The sequence below is a fragment of the Pimephales promelas genome, chromosome 19 (assembly GCF_988280905.1).
Source record: "Pimephales promelas chromosome 19, fPimPro1.hap1.1, whole genome shotgun sequence".
NCBI lineage: Eukaryota > Metazoa > Chordata > Actinopteri > Cypriniformes > Leuciscidae > Pimephales > Pimephales promelas.
This window is the reverse complement of record NC_142787.1, coordinates 30,411,322-30,428,230: the sequence shown is the minus strand read 5'-3', so window position 1 is coordinate 30,428,230 and position 16,909 is coordinate 30,411,322. Positions and strand designations below refer to the sequence as shown.

The window sequence follows — 16,909 nt, the reverse complement described above, 5'->3', positions numbered from 1 at the left end:
GCTGCGTCGTCCCAATGACAGTATCAGCCCGAGCTTTCAACAGCTCCGCCAGCAAATAATTAAAGACCATTATTTACCTTCCTCGAGATGAACAGCTATCTCCAACAGCTACCTTTCCTCCCCCACTCGTTCTCTTTCTCTCTTATTCCGGTCCCCCCCTTTAGTGACACGTCCATGTCAGCTCCAATAAATCATCCCAATTTGTCTCTTCTCCGCCAACATGAGCTTTAATCTTCATTTACGACTTTGGAAAAAGGCTCTGTTTGTCTGAATCCTCTGATAAAACACTTAAGTAACATGTTTTTTCCCCCCAGTGATTGTCATTTGGATGTACTGCACATATTTGTCATCCAAATGTAGGATATGATAAGAGAATAAAGTGTGAACGGTATGCTGGGGACAGATGTTAAAATGTCTTGAATACAAAGTGGGTGTGTTATTGTAACGCTTGAAAAGAAAACTACGCCAAATTCATGTCTAAAGAATATACAGGCCATCAAAACAGATATAGATTTGAACTGAAATAGGTACTTATTAAGTATGCTAATGTGTATACCTTCAGAAGTGATTCCATTGGCTGAGACAACTTTTATTAGTACCCAAGTTCTGACTTTATATCTCGCAATTCGGACTCAATTAATTCGGACTTTATATCAATCAATTCTGACTTTATATCTCGCAATTCTGACTCAGTTAATTCTGACTTTTTATCAATCAATTCTGACTTTATATCTTGCAATTTTGACTTTATATCTCGCAATTCTGACTTTATATCTCGCAATTGCGACTTTATATCAAGCAATTCTGACTTTATATCTCGCAATTCTGACTATCACGCAATTTTGACTCAATCAATTCTGACTTTATATCTAGCAATTTTGACTTTATATCTCGCAATTGCGACTTTATATCTCGCAATTGCGACTTTATATCTCGCAATTCTGACTTTGTCGCAATTCTGACTTTATATCTCGCAATTCTGACTTTATATCAATCAATTCTGACTTTATATCTCGCAATTCTGACTTTATCGCAATTCTGACTTTATATCTCACAATTCTGACTTTATATCTCACAATTCTGACTTTATATTATTCAATTCTGACTTTATATCTCGCAATTCTGACTTTATATCTCGCAATTCTGACTTTATATCAATCAATTCTGACTTTATATCTCGCAATTCTGACTTTATATCTTGCAATTCTGACTTTATATCAATCAATTCTGACTTTATATCTCGCAATTCTGACTTTATATCTCGCAATTCTGACTTTATATCAATCAATTCTGACTTTATATCTCGCAATTCTGACTTTATCGCAATTCTGACTTTATATCTCGCAATTCTGACTTTATATCTCACAATTCTGACTTTATATTATTCAATTCTGACTTTATATCAATCAATTCTGACTGTCACGCAATTGCGACTTTAAATCTCACAATTCTGACTTTATATCTCACAATTCTGACTTTAAATCTCACAATTGTGAGAGAAAAAGTCAGAATCGTGAGATAAAAAGTCGCAATTACCTTTTTTATTTTTCATTCTGTGATGGAAACAAGCTTCCATAAGCTACTAATATCGAATTTACTTATTAATTTTTTTTATTCTAGCCTGAACTAACGTTTTCCATGTAAATTGCATTGTTTTTTTCTGAAGTATTTACTTCACCACAAAGTCATCAGTTTTATCAGTGTATTGTAAGTAGCATTGTCTGAAACTTTACAGCCTTGCTTGGCGCCTTTGGATGCGTTTTGGTTCAGTTCTCCGGCGTTCCCACTGGTCCCGCGGCAGAGAGGAGCGTATGTGTCTCAATCATGGCTCAATTACAGCCTTCTTGCCTCAGTATGAGAGATCTGTTATGAATACACAACCGCCGCCACCAATCACCATAACCACTGCTCTCATTACCATCCCTTTAACCGGAGCGATTATTACCCTTTTATTAATGGAGAGAGAGAGAGAGAGAGAGATGGGGAAAGAGAGAGTGAGAGAGAAAGGAGATACAGCGGCGCGCAGTAAACGAGTGTCAGGTTCGGTGCACGCACTGAAAAATTAAACCAATTAGGAGCGCCGTTTGGAGCCCCTCCGTTCGCATTCCTCTCCGAGCCACTGAACAGCTCAGAGGAAAGAGAGAGAGAGATAGAGGGAGGAAAAGAAAGAGCTCGGCACTCTATTCTGTCATGCTCGGCGAAGAGCGGAGAAGAGCGGGAGCGAGAGAGCAAACGTTGCCGCTGAGAGGCGGATTAAAAGCAATCTATATCCACATAAATCATTGATTAAATGAATCATGAAATTAATATGTAAATTGTGTGTTTAACCTCTATTTATATACCACTGTCTGTCATCGTAGCGTAAATCTAAAACTAATTGCGATTTCTAGCCGAGCCTGGGAAACTGCGAGAGAGACAAGGAGTGGAAGGAGGGAGGGAGAGAGAGAGGTAAAAGTCTGACATATTTATTAACTAAACGTTCAACTACATCAACTTACTCATTAACAGCGATATTAAGGGAGAGTGGTGAGAAAACACACCGTTTGTGCAGCGTCAGCACTCTAAAACAAACAAACGCTGGAGATTCTGTCAGCACAGAAAGAGACAGTTGATCAAGAAACAAAAGTACAAGAGACAGTTATTTCAATTCTGTAGAATTTATAGAATTTGTTCTTAAAAAGGAGTAGTTCACTTTAAAAAAAAAAAACTTTTGCTGATAATTTACTCAACCCCATGTCATCCAAGATGTCCATGTCTTTCTTTCTTCAGTCGAAAAGAAATTAAGGTTTTTGATGAAAACATTCCAGCATTTTCTCCATATAATGGACTTCAATGGGGTCCAAACGGTTCAAGGTCCAAAAGACAGTTTCAGTGCAAACTGTTTAAATGGCTTTAAACGATTCCAGACGATGAATAAGGGTCTTATCAAGCGAAACGATCGATCATTTAATAAATAAATAACAAAGTTTAAGTTTTATAAGCTCAAATGCTCGCCTTCCTCTGTTCTGTGACGCGCGTTCGTGACTCTCCTGTTCGAACTCGTTCATCAAAATGAACGAATCTTTTTCAGAGTCAATTTGTTCGTTTCGTTCGTTGAATGAGATTCGTTCATTTTGATGAACGAGTTCGAACAGGAGAGTCACGAACGTGCGTCACAGAACAGAGGAAGGCGAGCATTTGAGCTTATAAAACTTAAATTTTGATATTTATTTATTAAATGAGCGATCGTTTCGCTTGATAAGACCCTTATTCATCGTTCAAAAGCATTTTGAACAGTTTGCAGTTTGCACTGAAACTGTCTTTTGGACCTTGAACCGTTTGGTTCCCATTGAAAAATTCATCAAAAACCTTAATTTCTTTTCGACTGAAGAAAGAAAGACATGGACATCTTGGATGACATGGGGGCGAGTAAATTATCAGCAAAAGTTTTTTCAAAAGTGAACTACTCCTTTAAACGTATAACTTTTGATAAAGGGCTGCAACTAATCAGGTTAAGCTGCTTTTGCTTCGATTAATCGATTAGACGAGTACAAAAAGTCTAAAAGCTATTAGCAAAAAGCATGATATTTTACATTTGGTCCATCCTTAAAACATTATAGATCTAGTACTGTAATTAACATACCTCTACAGTATAAAGAGCACATAATCAAAACACATTCTTGTCCACCGATTATTAGCGATTTCTATTGATCTTAATGATTGGTTGATGTATCTTGTGAACTCTGACAGTATCCTAGACATAGTAATCAGGTGCTAAAACACAAAAATACTTTGCTACCTTTATATAATATATCATGCAAACATCAAAGCGACTGATACCTGTGTGTTCTGTATGTCTGACAGACAGTTGTTTAGGGGTCCCACCGGTGAGGTTGTGTGTGTGTGTGTGTGTGTGTGTGTGTGTGGGTGATATAGGTGAGGTGGAGTGATGGGATCGGAGGCCCTTCCTGCCCCGGCTGACATAAACCACACTCTGGACAGTCCAGCCGGCCACAGAGGACCCTGATTTATAGTCAGGCGAAAGCCAGGACAGCCGTGGTGATCTTTCAATAAAACATCAAAAAAAGCTCTGACCCATCCATTACCCATAAGCCCCTGTGGAACAGACGGGTCAGGTGTGCCTGCCATCCCTCACACTGCAATCTCACACTGAGGCACCATGGGAAAAGCCAGGAAGAGTGTGTGTACTGTTGAGTTACAGCACAGTGAAAAAGATAAGAGGAAAAAAGCAGTAAACTACCATTGGATTCGGCTCAATTACAGTTAATCTGATCGTAAACTCACAAACAAAACATTTAACGCTACTTGATCAAATTAAGTTGACATAAAATTGCTAATGACCTTCAAGAATCAAGTTGGGTCATCATTTTTTCTGCACACATTCGACGTCGTTCATCAAAAACAAGCAGAATAAATTTGCATGTACTGTAAATCGACATTAATCGTTTCACATTTGATTAAATGCGACAATTTATGTCACAATGGTTTTATTTACATCGAAATTTGCTCAATTAAAATTTTCCGAAATTTGCTCCGTTTTTTTTTAATAGCCAAATTTTTAAAGCGATCACCCACAGATTAATCGATTATTAAAATTGCATGGGACTATTTGTTAAAGTGTTAATGTAAGTTTCACACTTAAATCATATTTTAACAGAACTTATATTTGCTGATTTCCATTTATTATAATATGAATTTAATTAAAGTAGGAGTTTTTAAAGTGGAAGGTGTAATTTTATTTATTTTTTTATATGTGAAAATAAAAAATTAAAATATTTTTTCCAAAATTTATTTTTAGGATTGTCAAAGCAAATTATAAAAGCAAATTTTTATTTTATAATTTATATTTTTTCAGATAATTCAGTACGGTAACAAAATAACAGCAGATTATTTAATTTGGCTAACAACATGCGTTTATTAGGGCTGTCAAACGATTAATCGCATCCAAAAATAAAAGTTTGTGTTTACATAATATATGTGGGTGCACTGTGTATAATTATTTTATATATATATATATATATATAAATACACACACATGCTTTAAGAAATATTTCCATGTATATAGATTTATATATAATATATAAATATTTTATATATAAATAATATTTATATATAATTTTGATTATATATTTTATTATATATATTATTATATATTATTTTTATTATATATTATTAATAATTTTTTCTTAAATATACATGCATGTGTGTGTATTTATATATATACAAAATAATTATACACAATGCACCCACATATATTATGTAAACACAAACTTTTATTTTGGATGCGATTAATCGCGATTAATCGTTTGACAGCCCTAGTGTTTATAATATATAATTTAGAATGACTACTTTTCTCACAGTTTAAGTTGCCTTTATATTTTGCCCCCTTTTGAGGGGTCCTGGTCATCAAAATATTTGAAAAACCCTTAATATATGATGATAATAGCATCAAATTATTCAAATATGGGCCAAAAGTCAGAAAGAACTGATATAAAAATTCGTTTAACACACACACACGTGTCCACATGGAGACAAGAAAGTGAAAGACAACGTATCCTTCACTTGACAAGAATGCAGCACAAGACGCGCCACAAGCTTTACCTTTACACACACACACACACACTCAGAGGCAGTTTTTGATATGTTATCTGATACATGCACTAAACTGAAGGCAGATCATTGTCAGTGTGTCTTCAAAAGAAAGCAATAAAGCGTTGTGCATGCTCTCCCCCTTGTTTCCCTAATTCACTTCATTTCATTTTAACTATCCGTAACAATCTGGCGAGACATTACCCTGTAATGAAACCACACAGGGCCTGATTGTTTTCATCAGAGGAACACCCCACCCCCCACACACTCACACACACAAATGACACCCATTGCTACTGACAGACACAATATTTACACAGTTTCAGACACACACAGATGCACATCAACCCACCCAACCATACACACAAACACACAGTTGATTCAAGCTACAAATGCGCTCCGATTGTAAAAATGTTGCGACATGTATGGTATTTACTAACCTACAGGACTGTAAAAGTTGATATTATTAGGGTGTGGTCTTTATCCAGCTCTCTGATTGGACGTCTCTGACCGCGAGGCATTAGGACACAGACATTGTAATGGTGAATAAACAAGCACACAACCTGCTTTAGTGTGGTTCCAATTTACAGTCTGCATGCTTAACATGTTTCCAATCAGGTCCAGGGCCGCTGTTAACGGAAATCTTCATATTTAGAGGGCACGGGAGAATGGAAAACACATAAACCAACTGTTATTGAGCATGCCCAAGATTCACATCGAATCTGCGAATGCAAACTGAAGCAGATTGAATATTTGCTGTTGTCTTGGACGAGGTGTGCGTTGCTCATCTGCTTCACTTATATATAAATATTTCAAATCTCAATTCTGATTGGATGAGCTGAACTCAAAACAGCCATATATGCAGACCTGGTGATCTGACTGAAATCATTCATTATGTTAATGAGTCATTTTATATTGTGCTTATATACATCACAAGTTATTTTTATTTATTTAAAAAAAAAAATTATATACTCTCAGAATTATATACACTCTCAGAAAAGAGGTACGAAAGCTGTCACTGGGGCTGTACCTTTTCAAACGGTAAACTTTTGTCCATTTTAGGCCCTAATATGTACATTTTAGGTGCGAATATGTACATGTTAGGTGCTAATAAGTACATTTTAGGTGCCAATATGTACATTTTAGATACTAATATGTACATGTTAGGTGCTAATATGTATATTTTAGGTGGTAATATGTACATTTCAGGTGCGAATATGTACATTTTAGGTGCGAATATGTACATTTTAGGTGCCAATATGTGCATTTTAGGTGTGAATATGTACATGTTAGGTGCTAATAAGTACATTTTAGGTGCCAATATGTACATTTTAGATACTATTATATGTACATGTTAGGTGCTAATATGTACATTTCAGGTGCCAATATGTACAATATGTACATTTTAGGTGCTAATATGTACATTTCAGGTGCGAATATGTACATATTAGGTGCCAATATGTACATTTTAGGTGCTAATATGTATGTTTTAGGTGCTAATATGTATATATATTTTTAGGTGGTAATATGTACCATTAATGTACCAATATGCACCCTTTAGGTACTTTTAGGTACAGCCCCAGTGACAGCTTTTGTACCTTTTTTTGAGTATATATCTGTATAATATAACCATGTACAGTATTTTTCCTGATAATCAAGTGATTGAAATATATCAAATCAAAATTATAATTAAAAAATAATTAAGACCCAGGTTACTCTCACTTATGCATACATTCCAGACATGTTCGAACTAATAACGTATAACAGTCATCTAAAAAAAGTCAATATTTAATCACACATTTATACACACACATATATGTATATTATATATATATATATATATATATATATATATATATACACACACACACACACACACACACATATACATACACAATTGCATGTACGTATACAATATACATGCATAGTATATTTACAGTGGGTCTAAGGAAAATCCTGGACCTGTTAAAGGACTGAATGACAGTCATGTGGCATGTTCCAGGTGGAGGTCACATGATACTTATAAAACATTTGGCAACTATCTTCCATCATAAGGTACCCATATCCTCTGCATTTGTCTAAAATAATTGTGTTTTTTGTGTAATATGATCTACATTTCCACGTGCATGATGTGAAGAGAGCATCGCTCCTGGGTGGATTTTAAGTTTTATACTTATAGGCTTATTCTGCAGACTTCCGGATGGCGGTACGCAGAAGGGTGTGTGTGTGTGTGTGTGTGGGGTGGTAATTGGAGCTGGGCCGCCCCGGGGCAGATAGAGACAGAATGAATCCCTTACAGATCCGATGAGAGCACCAAACCGGCCATGATGTCACCGCATACCCAGGGCTTTTCTTGATTTAACCCAGACACAGAAAGAGACTCACAAACACTCACACACACTCACACACACCCTGCCTGACCCTTTCTCTCCTTACATTCCACCTTGCTTTCATCTTTATTTCTCCTTTTAATAATCCGGAGCAAACAGATGTTTCTACGTTTGACATTAGTAGGCCTGTCAACAATCGGTCAGTCAAGTCAAGTATATTTATATAGCGCTTTTCACAATATAGATTGCATCAAAGCAGCTTAATCGATCAATCAATAAAATTATGATATTTTTTATTAAAAAAAAAAATTTAATAAGTACAAGTATTTAAATAATTATATTGAATTTATATTCCAATATTGGCAGTCAAATGATTAATTGCGATTAATCGCATCCAAAATAAAATTTTGTGTTTACATAATATATGTGGGTGCACTGTGTATAATTATTTTATATATAAATACACACACACATGCTTGTATATATTTAAGAAATATTTTCATGTATATAGATTTATATATAATTTATATTATATATAAATAATATTTTTTTCTTAAATATACATGCATGTGTGTGTGTTTATATATATACAAAATAATTATACACAGTGAACCCACATATATTATGTAAACACAAACTTTTATTTAGCATGTGATTAATCGCGATTAATCATTTGAAAGCCGAATATATATTACATTTATATTCTACAAAACTCAATTGCTTGACCTCTTGTGCATATTTATCCAAAATAAATAAACAAATAAATAAATACAATTAAAAATAAAAAAGTATGCTAATAATTAAATAATTAAATTATAAATAATTAAAATCATGCTAAAAATAATTAAATATTCAATGAATTAAAATATATATTGAATTAAAAATATATTTATTGAATTAAAATAATATATTGAATTAAAAAAAATATATATGGAATTAAAAATATATATATTTTTTAAAAAATATATAGTTACTTAGGTTTTTTTATTTACAATAATGGAAAATACAACTACGAATCGATTAAGGCACTTTTGTAGGAGAACAGTGATGCACAGTGTAAAACGAGCAGATTTGTTTGATGCACACACACACACACACACACACACAAACTATGTAAGAAAGTTAGAAAGTGAAAAATCACCAGATTTTAACAACGTCATCAATGTTCATTTCCAAGCAAGACACCCTTGAGGGAACTAACAGGGCATTGTGCTCTTCAGGTGAACCCATCAGCCAAAGCCAGATAGAAGGGGGTTAATGCGGCAAATTATGGCCTCCAGATGTGGGAGACAACTGCAAACACTCTTCCGAGCAGGGAAACGCACGACTTTGTCATCTTCGAAACGGGATTCCAAGACTCACTCGAGCTCGCCCGTCATTACCATAACCTCTCGGTTCTGGCACGCAAAACGCTTCGCGCGAGCGGATCAACAGCTGCTAGCTCGCAGGAACACGTCATGAAATATTAATCGCCATAATTGGGATGCTAGTTAGCGCTTCTTTGACCAGCTTTAGTCCCCTCCACGCGAGCGAGCGTTAAACCAAACTATTAAAGTGGCAGAAAAAATGATGAACTCCTGAAAATGGATTAGATGGGGCTTATGTTTAAAATACTCGCTAATCGCCTTCTCTTGACAATGGCGGGGCAGAGGGGGGAGAAAACACCAGCTCTTCCGGTACAAACTACTTTGCCGATTTCAGTGTCACATTCAATTTTCTGCTTCCTGCTTCTCCCCGCCGGATCCCCATCCGAAAGAGAGGAAAAAAAACAAGCATTTAAAACATCAGTCCTAATTAGATGATTAGTGCTTGGAAGGGCAGGAGATAAGTCATTTGCATAATTCAATCATAAGAGTTAGAGATACATATTTCGATGTTCGTTTGTACAATTATCTCCGCTGTCCTGAGGGCTGTGATACTAATGTGATTAAACAATACTCTTGCGCGGGGCCTAGTGTCCTCCATTAAAGCACTGCTAGAGGCAAAGCAAAAATTAATTTTAGGAGACAATCAATTTTATTCTACATGACTGTAATAAATATAGCCTGGCTGCAGATGTGTCATTAAGCTCAGGAGGAGACTTTCCCAAAGTCAAAATGACACTGTTCTCTGCCGTAACTCTGCGGACGGTGAGCGGGAAGTGTCATTTTTCCTCTTGTGAGATCCTTGACAGGCCATATCCATCTGTCCGCTTTAACCTCTTGCGCACATCAGTGAACACCTGCTATTCCTCATCCCTATATCCACACGCTGAGCTAACTTGGTAAAATGCGGATCTGATTCAGGCTTCTTCGTTTGTTTTCGTGATTTCCGCGCCCAAAAAGATTCTAGTAGCGCCTTTCCATCACTAATTGACCACATGTGTCTTTGCTTTGCCTCTAATTCATTGGTTACGCATGGGGCTAGTTATTAAAGCGCTGTGGCTTGGAACAGGCACCCGCCAACATTAATGAGAACTCACATGGCCACAAGTTGTTTTCTTAAGAGCCCGTTAGCAGTTAAGCGCTCTCGCGTCACAAGCATGTTCGCAGTAAGACGTCGATGGACAGAAGTGTCGGTCTGGAAGACCAGACGCCTGCTTGTCTTTATCCACCCATCTTACATGCATGGTGGCCCAAAAACTACAGTCCAAATCCATCGAATGTAGCAGTACACAAGTATTTATTTTAAAAGATGTGTATTACTTTAAAAAAAAAAAAAAAAATTACACACACACTCATATATACACAGTAAAAAAAATATTTTCAAGATTTGTTATCACAACATTTTTTTCTTTTGTCAAATCAACTTTCTGATGATTAAATCAATCTCTTTCATTGTATTAACTCACTTTTTCCATTTCAATCAACTTAAAATTTTAAGGCAACCAGGTTACTTAATTTTTTAAGTTCAACCGACAATATTTTTTTACGGTGTACAAATACATTCATATATTCGGTCAAAAGTTTGGAAACATTACAATTTTTAATGTTTTTGAAATCAAGCATGCATTTATTTGATCAAAAATACAGAAAAAAACATAATATTGTGAGATATTATTGTAATTTCAAATAATGGTTTACTGTTTTAATATACATTAAAATATAATTTATTTATTTGATGTAAAGCTGAATTTTCAGAAATCACTGATACTAGTAGTTATTATCAATGGTGGAATTTTTTGCTGAAACCTGATACTTTTTTTGACATCACTAATATGTAGGCCTATATAAATTGTTATATACAGCGCTATCAGCTTGTTTGTATATGTTATGTTAGTTTGTTTCGATTAAAAATTAATTTAAAAAAAACAATAACAGAAGAGGAGACTGCTACGTTTCAAATCATGACAGCCCGTTTAAAAGCTGAATATGAGATACGACAGGCGTTCACATAGGCTGTCATCATAAAAACACTGAAGGCCCTCTTGACGTTTCAAATGGTCTTAATTCATAATTTACCGTGCTGAAAGGGTAAAGGAAAGAGTGAATCTGCAAAAACAACAACCCCCCCAAAAGGTGGATGTATAATTAATGGCTGACATTAAGGTGTGCCGAAGGAAAAGCAACAATCTGAGGAGATTTGATGAGACAGCGGGGTGTCTCGTGTGCCCAGGCCGAGCTGAGCGTCGCAGCCTCGGGCGAAGCCACAGGCGCTGAGCTGCCGTCCATATGGACCGGGCGCGCGCTCGCGGTCACGCACTGGAGCGCGCGCTCCTGACAGGGGATGCGAAGGTAGTAATGTGTGCGTTAGCAGCAGTACGTGCTGTCTTTGTTTTAAAGTTCACATTTATTTAGTGTCGACATAATCGATCAAATGATTCAATAAGGAAGTAATTCAAATTAATTTACAAAACATGCTTCTTAAAGGTGTCAAATTGTGCATTTTAGGGAATCTTTGAAAAGCAGCGCAGTGTGATGGTAGCTCGCGCCTGGGGCAAAGATGGGAATTAGACACATTTTAAATTAATGACTAAAAAAAGCAAATCGCTTCAAGAGACGAAAAAAAAATATGACAGGCTTTCGAACAAGTAATGCGTTTTATGATTTAACTTGACAATTCCTAAAGTGCGATTGGCATGAACGCAAGTAGGGATGTTTCTCTCCTTTTTATGAGGTTATTCGCATGAAGAAACTCTCTGGTTAGCGGTGCAAAAATTATTAGTGGACAAGAGCTTTCTGCGCTATTTTTTATTTTTGGATGTTCTTGCACTTGGTGGAGAGGGGAAAAACTGTTAAACTAATCTAATCCACCTTTGGAGAGCAAGCACAGATGTTCATCTCTAATGTAATTCCCATTCAATTTCCTAAGTGCAGTCCCCAAGTGCAAACTAGTTTAGTGTTATGTTTAGCTTGCAAATTTCGTTTTAATAAATAATGAATGCATTAAAACCTAGAGATCAATTGTGAGCTGAGAAATCATAAAAGCGGGCCGTATAAGTGCCGCGTGCGTTTGCTGATTTGGACACTTTCTGTGTTTCAGTCAAGTTTTACCGATACCCTAGCTGAAAATCTAGTGTGCTCCCTACCTAGACAGCACATTGAGCTGCTGCTGGCTTGCAACTGGACAACTTGCTGCGCGTGCATGCATACAGGACGCGTGCTTGCGTTCCGGAGCCCAAGAACCGACTCTTTTTCAACACCGGCTTCATTTTTTATGATTTATAAAGCTTTCGCTTCACTTAAAATGTAGACGAAACGCGCATTATTAGGTCTCTAAAAGCGTAGTCCGATTCCTGAACAATTGATTCTGATGAACCGGTTCTTTTTAGTGAATCAAAAAGCTGCGTGGACGAATGACTCTATGAGTCGGTTCTTTTTAGTGAATCAAAAACCTAGAGCGTGAACGAATGACTCTATGAGTCGGTTCTTTTTAGTGCATCAAAAACACACAGCAGCACCAGAAGTATGACTTTAAAAGTACTTTCAAAAACACTTACAAATCAGTCCTGCAGAAAGAACTAGCCTAAATTAATTCATGATGTCCAACTAAAAATTACTTAAAGATGCACAATCTGGTTTATTTAGTTTTAAATTTAAAAGGATTCCTTTTTGCTTGTTAAGACTTAAAACGTGCTTTAGCTATTAAAAAAATGTAGGACCAATTACTATCTTACATTAATGTCACATTTAAGACCTTTTGCAATAATTTGATTCATCTGTTCTGTTGAATATGATGTCATTATTTGACTGCTGAAGGCAGTAAATGCATTAAGAGTTGCATTTATTTCATCCAAATCTGTATTCTTCACGTTCTTCGTGATTTATCACACTTTTTATCTTTTGTCAAATCAACTAAACATAATTAATGTGGTTCAGATAACATAATGTTTTGAGTTTCTATTTATTAAACCAATCTCCTTCATTGAATTAACTCAAATGAACTTGGTAACTTACTTTTTTACAATGTAACAGTAAATGAATCGTGCAATAATGGAAGTGTAAAGGAATCTTTCAGATTCTCACTCCGATCGGTTTTGATGGTCGATATACGCATGCATGAGACGAATGCCCTTGGCCACTGCGCCGCTTCTTGTCTAAGTGTTTGTGTGACCCGTTTAATTCTGTGGCGCTCTGTCTGGCTGATTTGAATACAAAAAAAGTGCCCTATTTAAACACCCCCTAAATAGGCAGCTCACTATAGGTTGAGACACAGCCGTCACCGGGCTGGCGATCATCCTCGCTTGTTTCGCCGTGGCTGTCCCATACAAACTGATGCAAAAGACACCCATTTGTCCCAGCTTAGCCCTTTTCCCAATGAGCCTGTGCTGAAGGAGGAGAGAGAGAGAGAGAGAGAGAGAGAGAGAGAGAGAGGAGGCGAGGGGCCAGCACGCACATTAGTTTCAGCCATCTGGTAGCGGGACGGTGGATGATGTTTAAATCTGACTATAAAAGCGATGCTTGCGAAGGTGAACTGTAAAGCAACGATGCAGAGGAGCAAATTCAATTTCAGAGGGGCCCATTGCTCGGGCAATTTCATTATCCGACCGTATGCTGCAATCTGACAAGAAGAGTGAGAAGCGCAGCGCTCCGCACCTCATTCTCTTATTGTCCATTTTGCCTGGACTCAAAATTAAACAAAATAATGTTGTAAAACGGCCTCTCCCCCGCTCACTTTCTCCCCGCTCTCGTTTCTAATTAGATGTGCACGGCAGATTGATTCAGAACTGCGCAAAGCCCAATAAAGTGACGGGGGATTCTTCTGGAGGTTGTGCTGGGGATGTTAAAAGGTTAATTACCGAACCTTGCCCAGAATGACCATCTGGATATATGCGCTGTCTCTCTCTTAAACACACATGTGCATCTCCACACACACACACACACACACACTAGCAAAAGTGCAATGCACGTTCCTGAACCTACTCCCTAAAAGAAAGAAATGGAAAATACTGATGCAAAACACTTAATGGAGAAAAATACATATAGATACTGAAGTTGCAGATAAGCAGTACTAGGTTTTGAACGTTTAGACTCTATATACTGTATATATTATATTAAATATAATTATTATTGTATTTTTTTTTTAAATAAGACCATTGATTTGTAAAGTCAAATTAAGGCAAATGTATTTCCAAACAGGATACATGCATATATACGCAACATTGTGACTGTCATTCCGCTAAAAGCGAGGACTGTGCAGTTTTTAACATATAATTAGAGACTTTTGCCTTTGGACACTCAGAAAAAAAAGGTACAAAAGCTGTCACTGTGGCAGTACCCTTTCAAAAGGTACATCTTTTTGTCTAAAGAGTGCATTTTAACACCTTAGAGTTACATATTTGTACCAAAAGTGTATATTAGTACCCAAATGGTACATATTAGAAGCTTTTTAAAGGTTATCGTCCCAGTTTTGTACCATTTTTTTCTGAGAATGGATGATAAAGGTCTTTATAGGTGTACTGCTCCCTTGAGTCCCACCACACCAATCACACACTCACACACACACACACACACACACACAAGCTGATATTGCTAGAGGAGCCTGAGAACACTAATGCATCTGTCATGATAACAAGCTAAGAATAACATCTCCACACAAACAGAGCTACAGATCCAGGAGAGGTGCTTCATTGATTAATGCAACACAGCATCTTATCCCAAATGAGACGAGGGACATCATCCGAATCAAACAAGAATTCAAATCTGGCCCTGGATATGACGTCTATTAATAACAGGAGCAAATAACAGAAGAAAGTGAAATGCAACCGAAGTATGACCCCTAGTCCAAAGAGCTGGCGTTGTATAAGAAGGAATAAAAGACAAAAACGTCAAATATTGGAAGGCCAAAAGTTCGTAGCGTAGAATAATCATTAAAGTTTAAGGAGTAAAATGTAGCCATTTAACAAAATGTCCCAAGACTAAAGCTCCAGGAAAAGGTAACTTATAAATATGATTAGGACAAAAAGTAAAAAAATGCTTGCGGATGTTTTTTATTGTTATCAATCTTTGCCTAACTTAAATCCTGGCCAGTTCAATTAGTGCAATGATTTATTAAAACGTGCCTCCGACCAAATAAAGTGTATTAAAAGGCAGATGAAACAGCCTTGCTATTCGTTTATATAGGCCTATCCTTGCAAGTTCATATTTTTAGTTTATTTGAATCGTCTTAGATGATAAAATGCCCATGTTCGCGCTGTAATAAACATGTTTGCTATAAAGACTTTGGAGAGCGGTTCATTTTATGATTTATTATTACTTCTGTATTTTCCTCATGACAGTTATTTGGAACGAACAACGAACTGCAGGTGCAGAAATAAAAACTGACTGAACCCTATTTTAGACAAAAGTTTGATTTCGGATTTTTAATAAGTTTTGAAAAGTAGCTAACTTAGCACTTTATAAGAAAAATATTTAGCCTAGACTATAATCTAGATCACGTGTATTAAAATAGAAACGTCATAGACTAATTGATATTCTTCCACATATGTTCAAATTTATGCGTTAAATCATTTTGTTTTGTTTTTTTATAATGAAAGTTCGCATAAACTTTGCCAACTCCGCAAGCTCTGAATGAACTTGAAAAGCGCATCAGTTTCCAAAGCTCGGTGTAACGTTAAATGTGAAGTGTGGGGCTATGTGATATAAAAGTCTTGCCTGGCATTTGTGCAGTCGTTATAAAGCGCCTCGAAGTCTTTTCGGGTGATGAGTTTACACCGGTTCACGCCCGGCTGAATGGCCCCGAGTCCGCGCAGGATCCGCACCTGCTCCACCGTGCACACCACCGGGCATATATCCAGCCGCTTCAGCTTGGTGTAGACGGTGTGCAGTCCGCCGACGAGGTGCTTCAGGAACAGGTCGAACACCTGCGGGAGACAGATGAGCTCCTGACCGTCCACGGTGAACGAAGCCACTTTCACCCCGTGCACCTCCACCATCTTACACTCGTTATTATGGACACAGCCGGGTCCGTTCCCGTTCGTGCCGCCGCCGCCGCCACCGGTGCCGGTGATGAAAGAGTTGATCATGCTGCTGGTCAGTCGCGGGGACTCGGCCGGGCTGGAGTACAGAGAGTCGGGACGGAACAGGCTGCTCGCGCCCCCGGGAGTGGAGGTCGGTGAAAGCACCGGAGGAGTTGCTGATACGGCCATAGTTTATGCGAAGTTTCCTCCTTTCCTTACTTTTTGAGTCAAGCACACCTTTGCTGGCTCCTCGCACTGTTTCGCGGCTTTCACTCGGTGTTTCTCATGCGTCTCCGGTAGCCACTGCTGATAGTCGGTAATGTGCAACTACCTTCCTCGCGAGTGAGATGGATAGAAGTGTATCGCACTCAGCGATTCAATTAGCCAGCCCACCACAGGCCAGAGTGACAGCTCTCTCAGCCAATAAGGAACGCGATGGCACACGCCTTCAAATATCATTGGCCAGCTGCCAGTTAAGGGCGAAGACTTGAGTTCTCACGAAAGCCAATTCAACTTTTTTAGATTGCTGTCTTTACCTTTTAATGATCGTTTTAGTAACACGTCGTGAGTGAATCCGTTCAACTTTATGAAATGCTTCTTAGTAATGACTTTG

At 37.3% G+C, this 16,909-nt stretch overlaps 1 protein-coding gene across 2 annotated transcripts in view; it reads right to left on the bottom strand.

Moving 5' to 3' along the window:
- dacha (dachshund a) overlaps positions 1-16,657 on the bottom strand; it is a 186,364-nt gene extending 169,707 nt beyond the window's left edge. For both annotated transcript variants that reach the window (XM_039676399.2, XM_089123736.1), the window contains exon 1: positions 15,992-16,657. In XM_039676399.2, coding sequence (XP_039532333.2) covers positions 15,992-16,485 — 494 coding nt within the window. In that variant the 5' untranslated portion in view covers positions 16,486-16,657. The remainder of the gene's footprint in view (positions 1-15,991) is intronic.
- Positions 16,658-16,909: the final 252 nt, after the last annotated feature.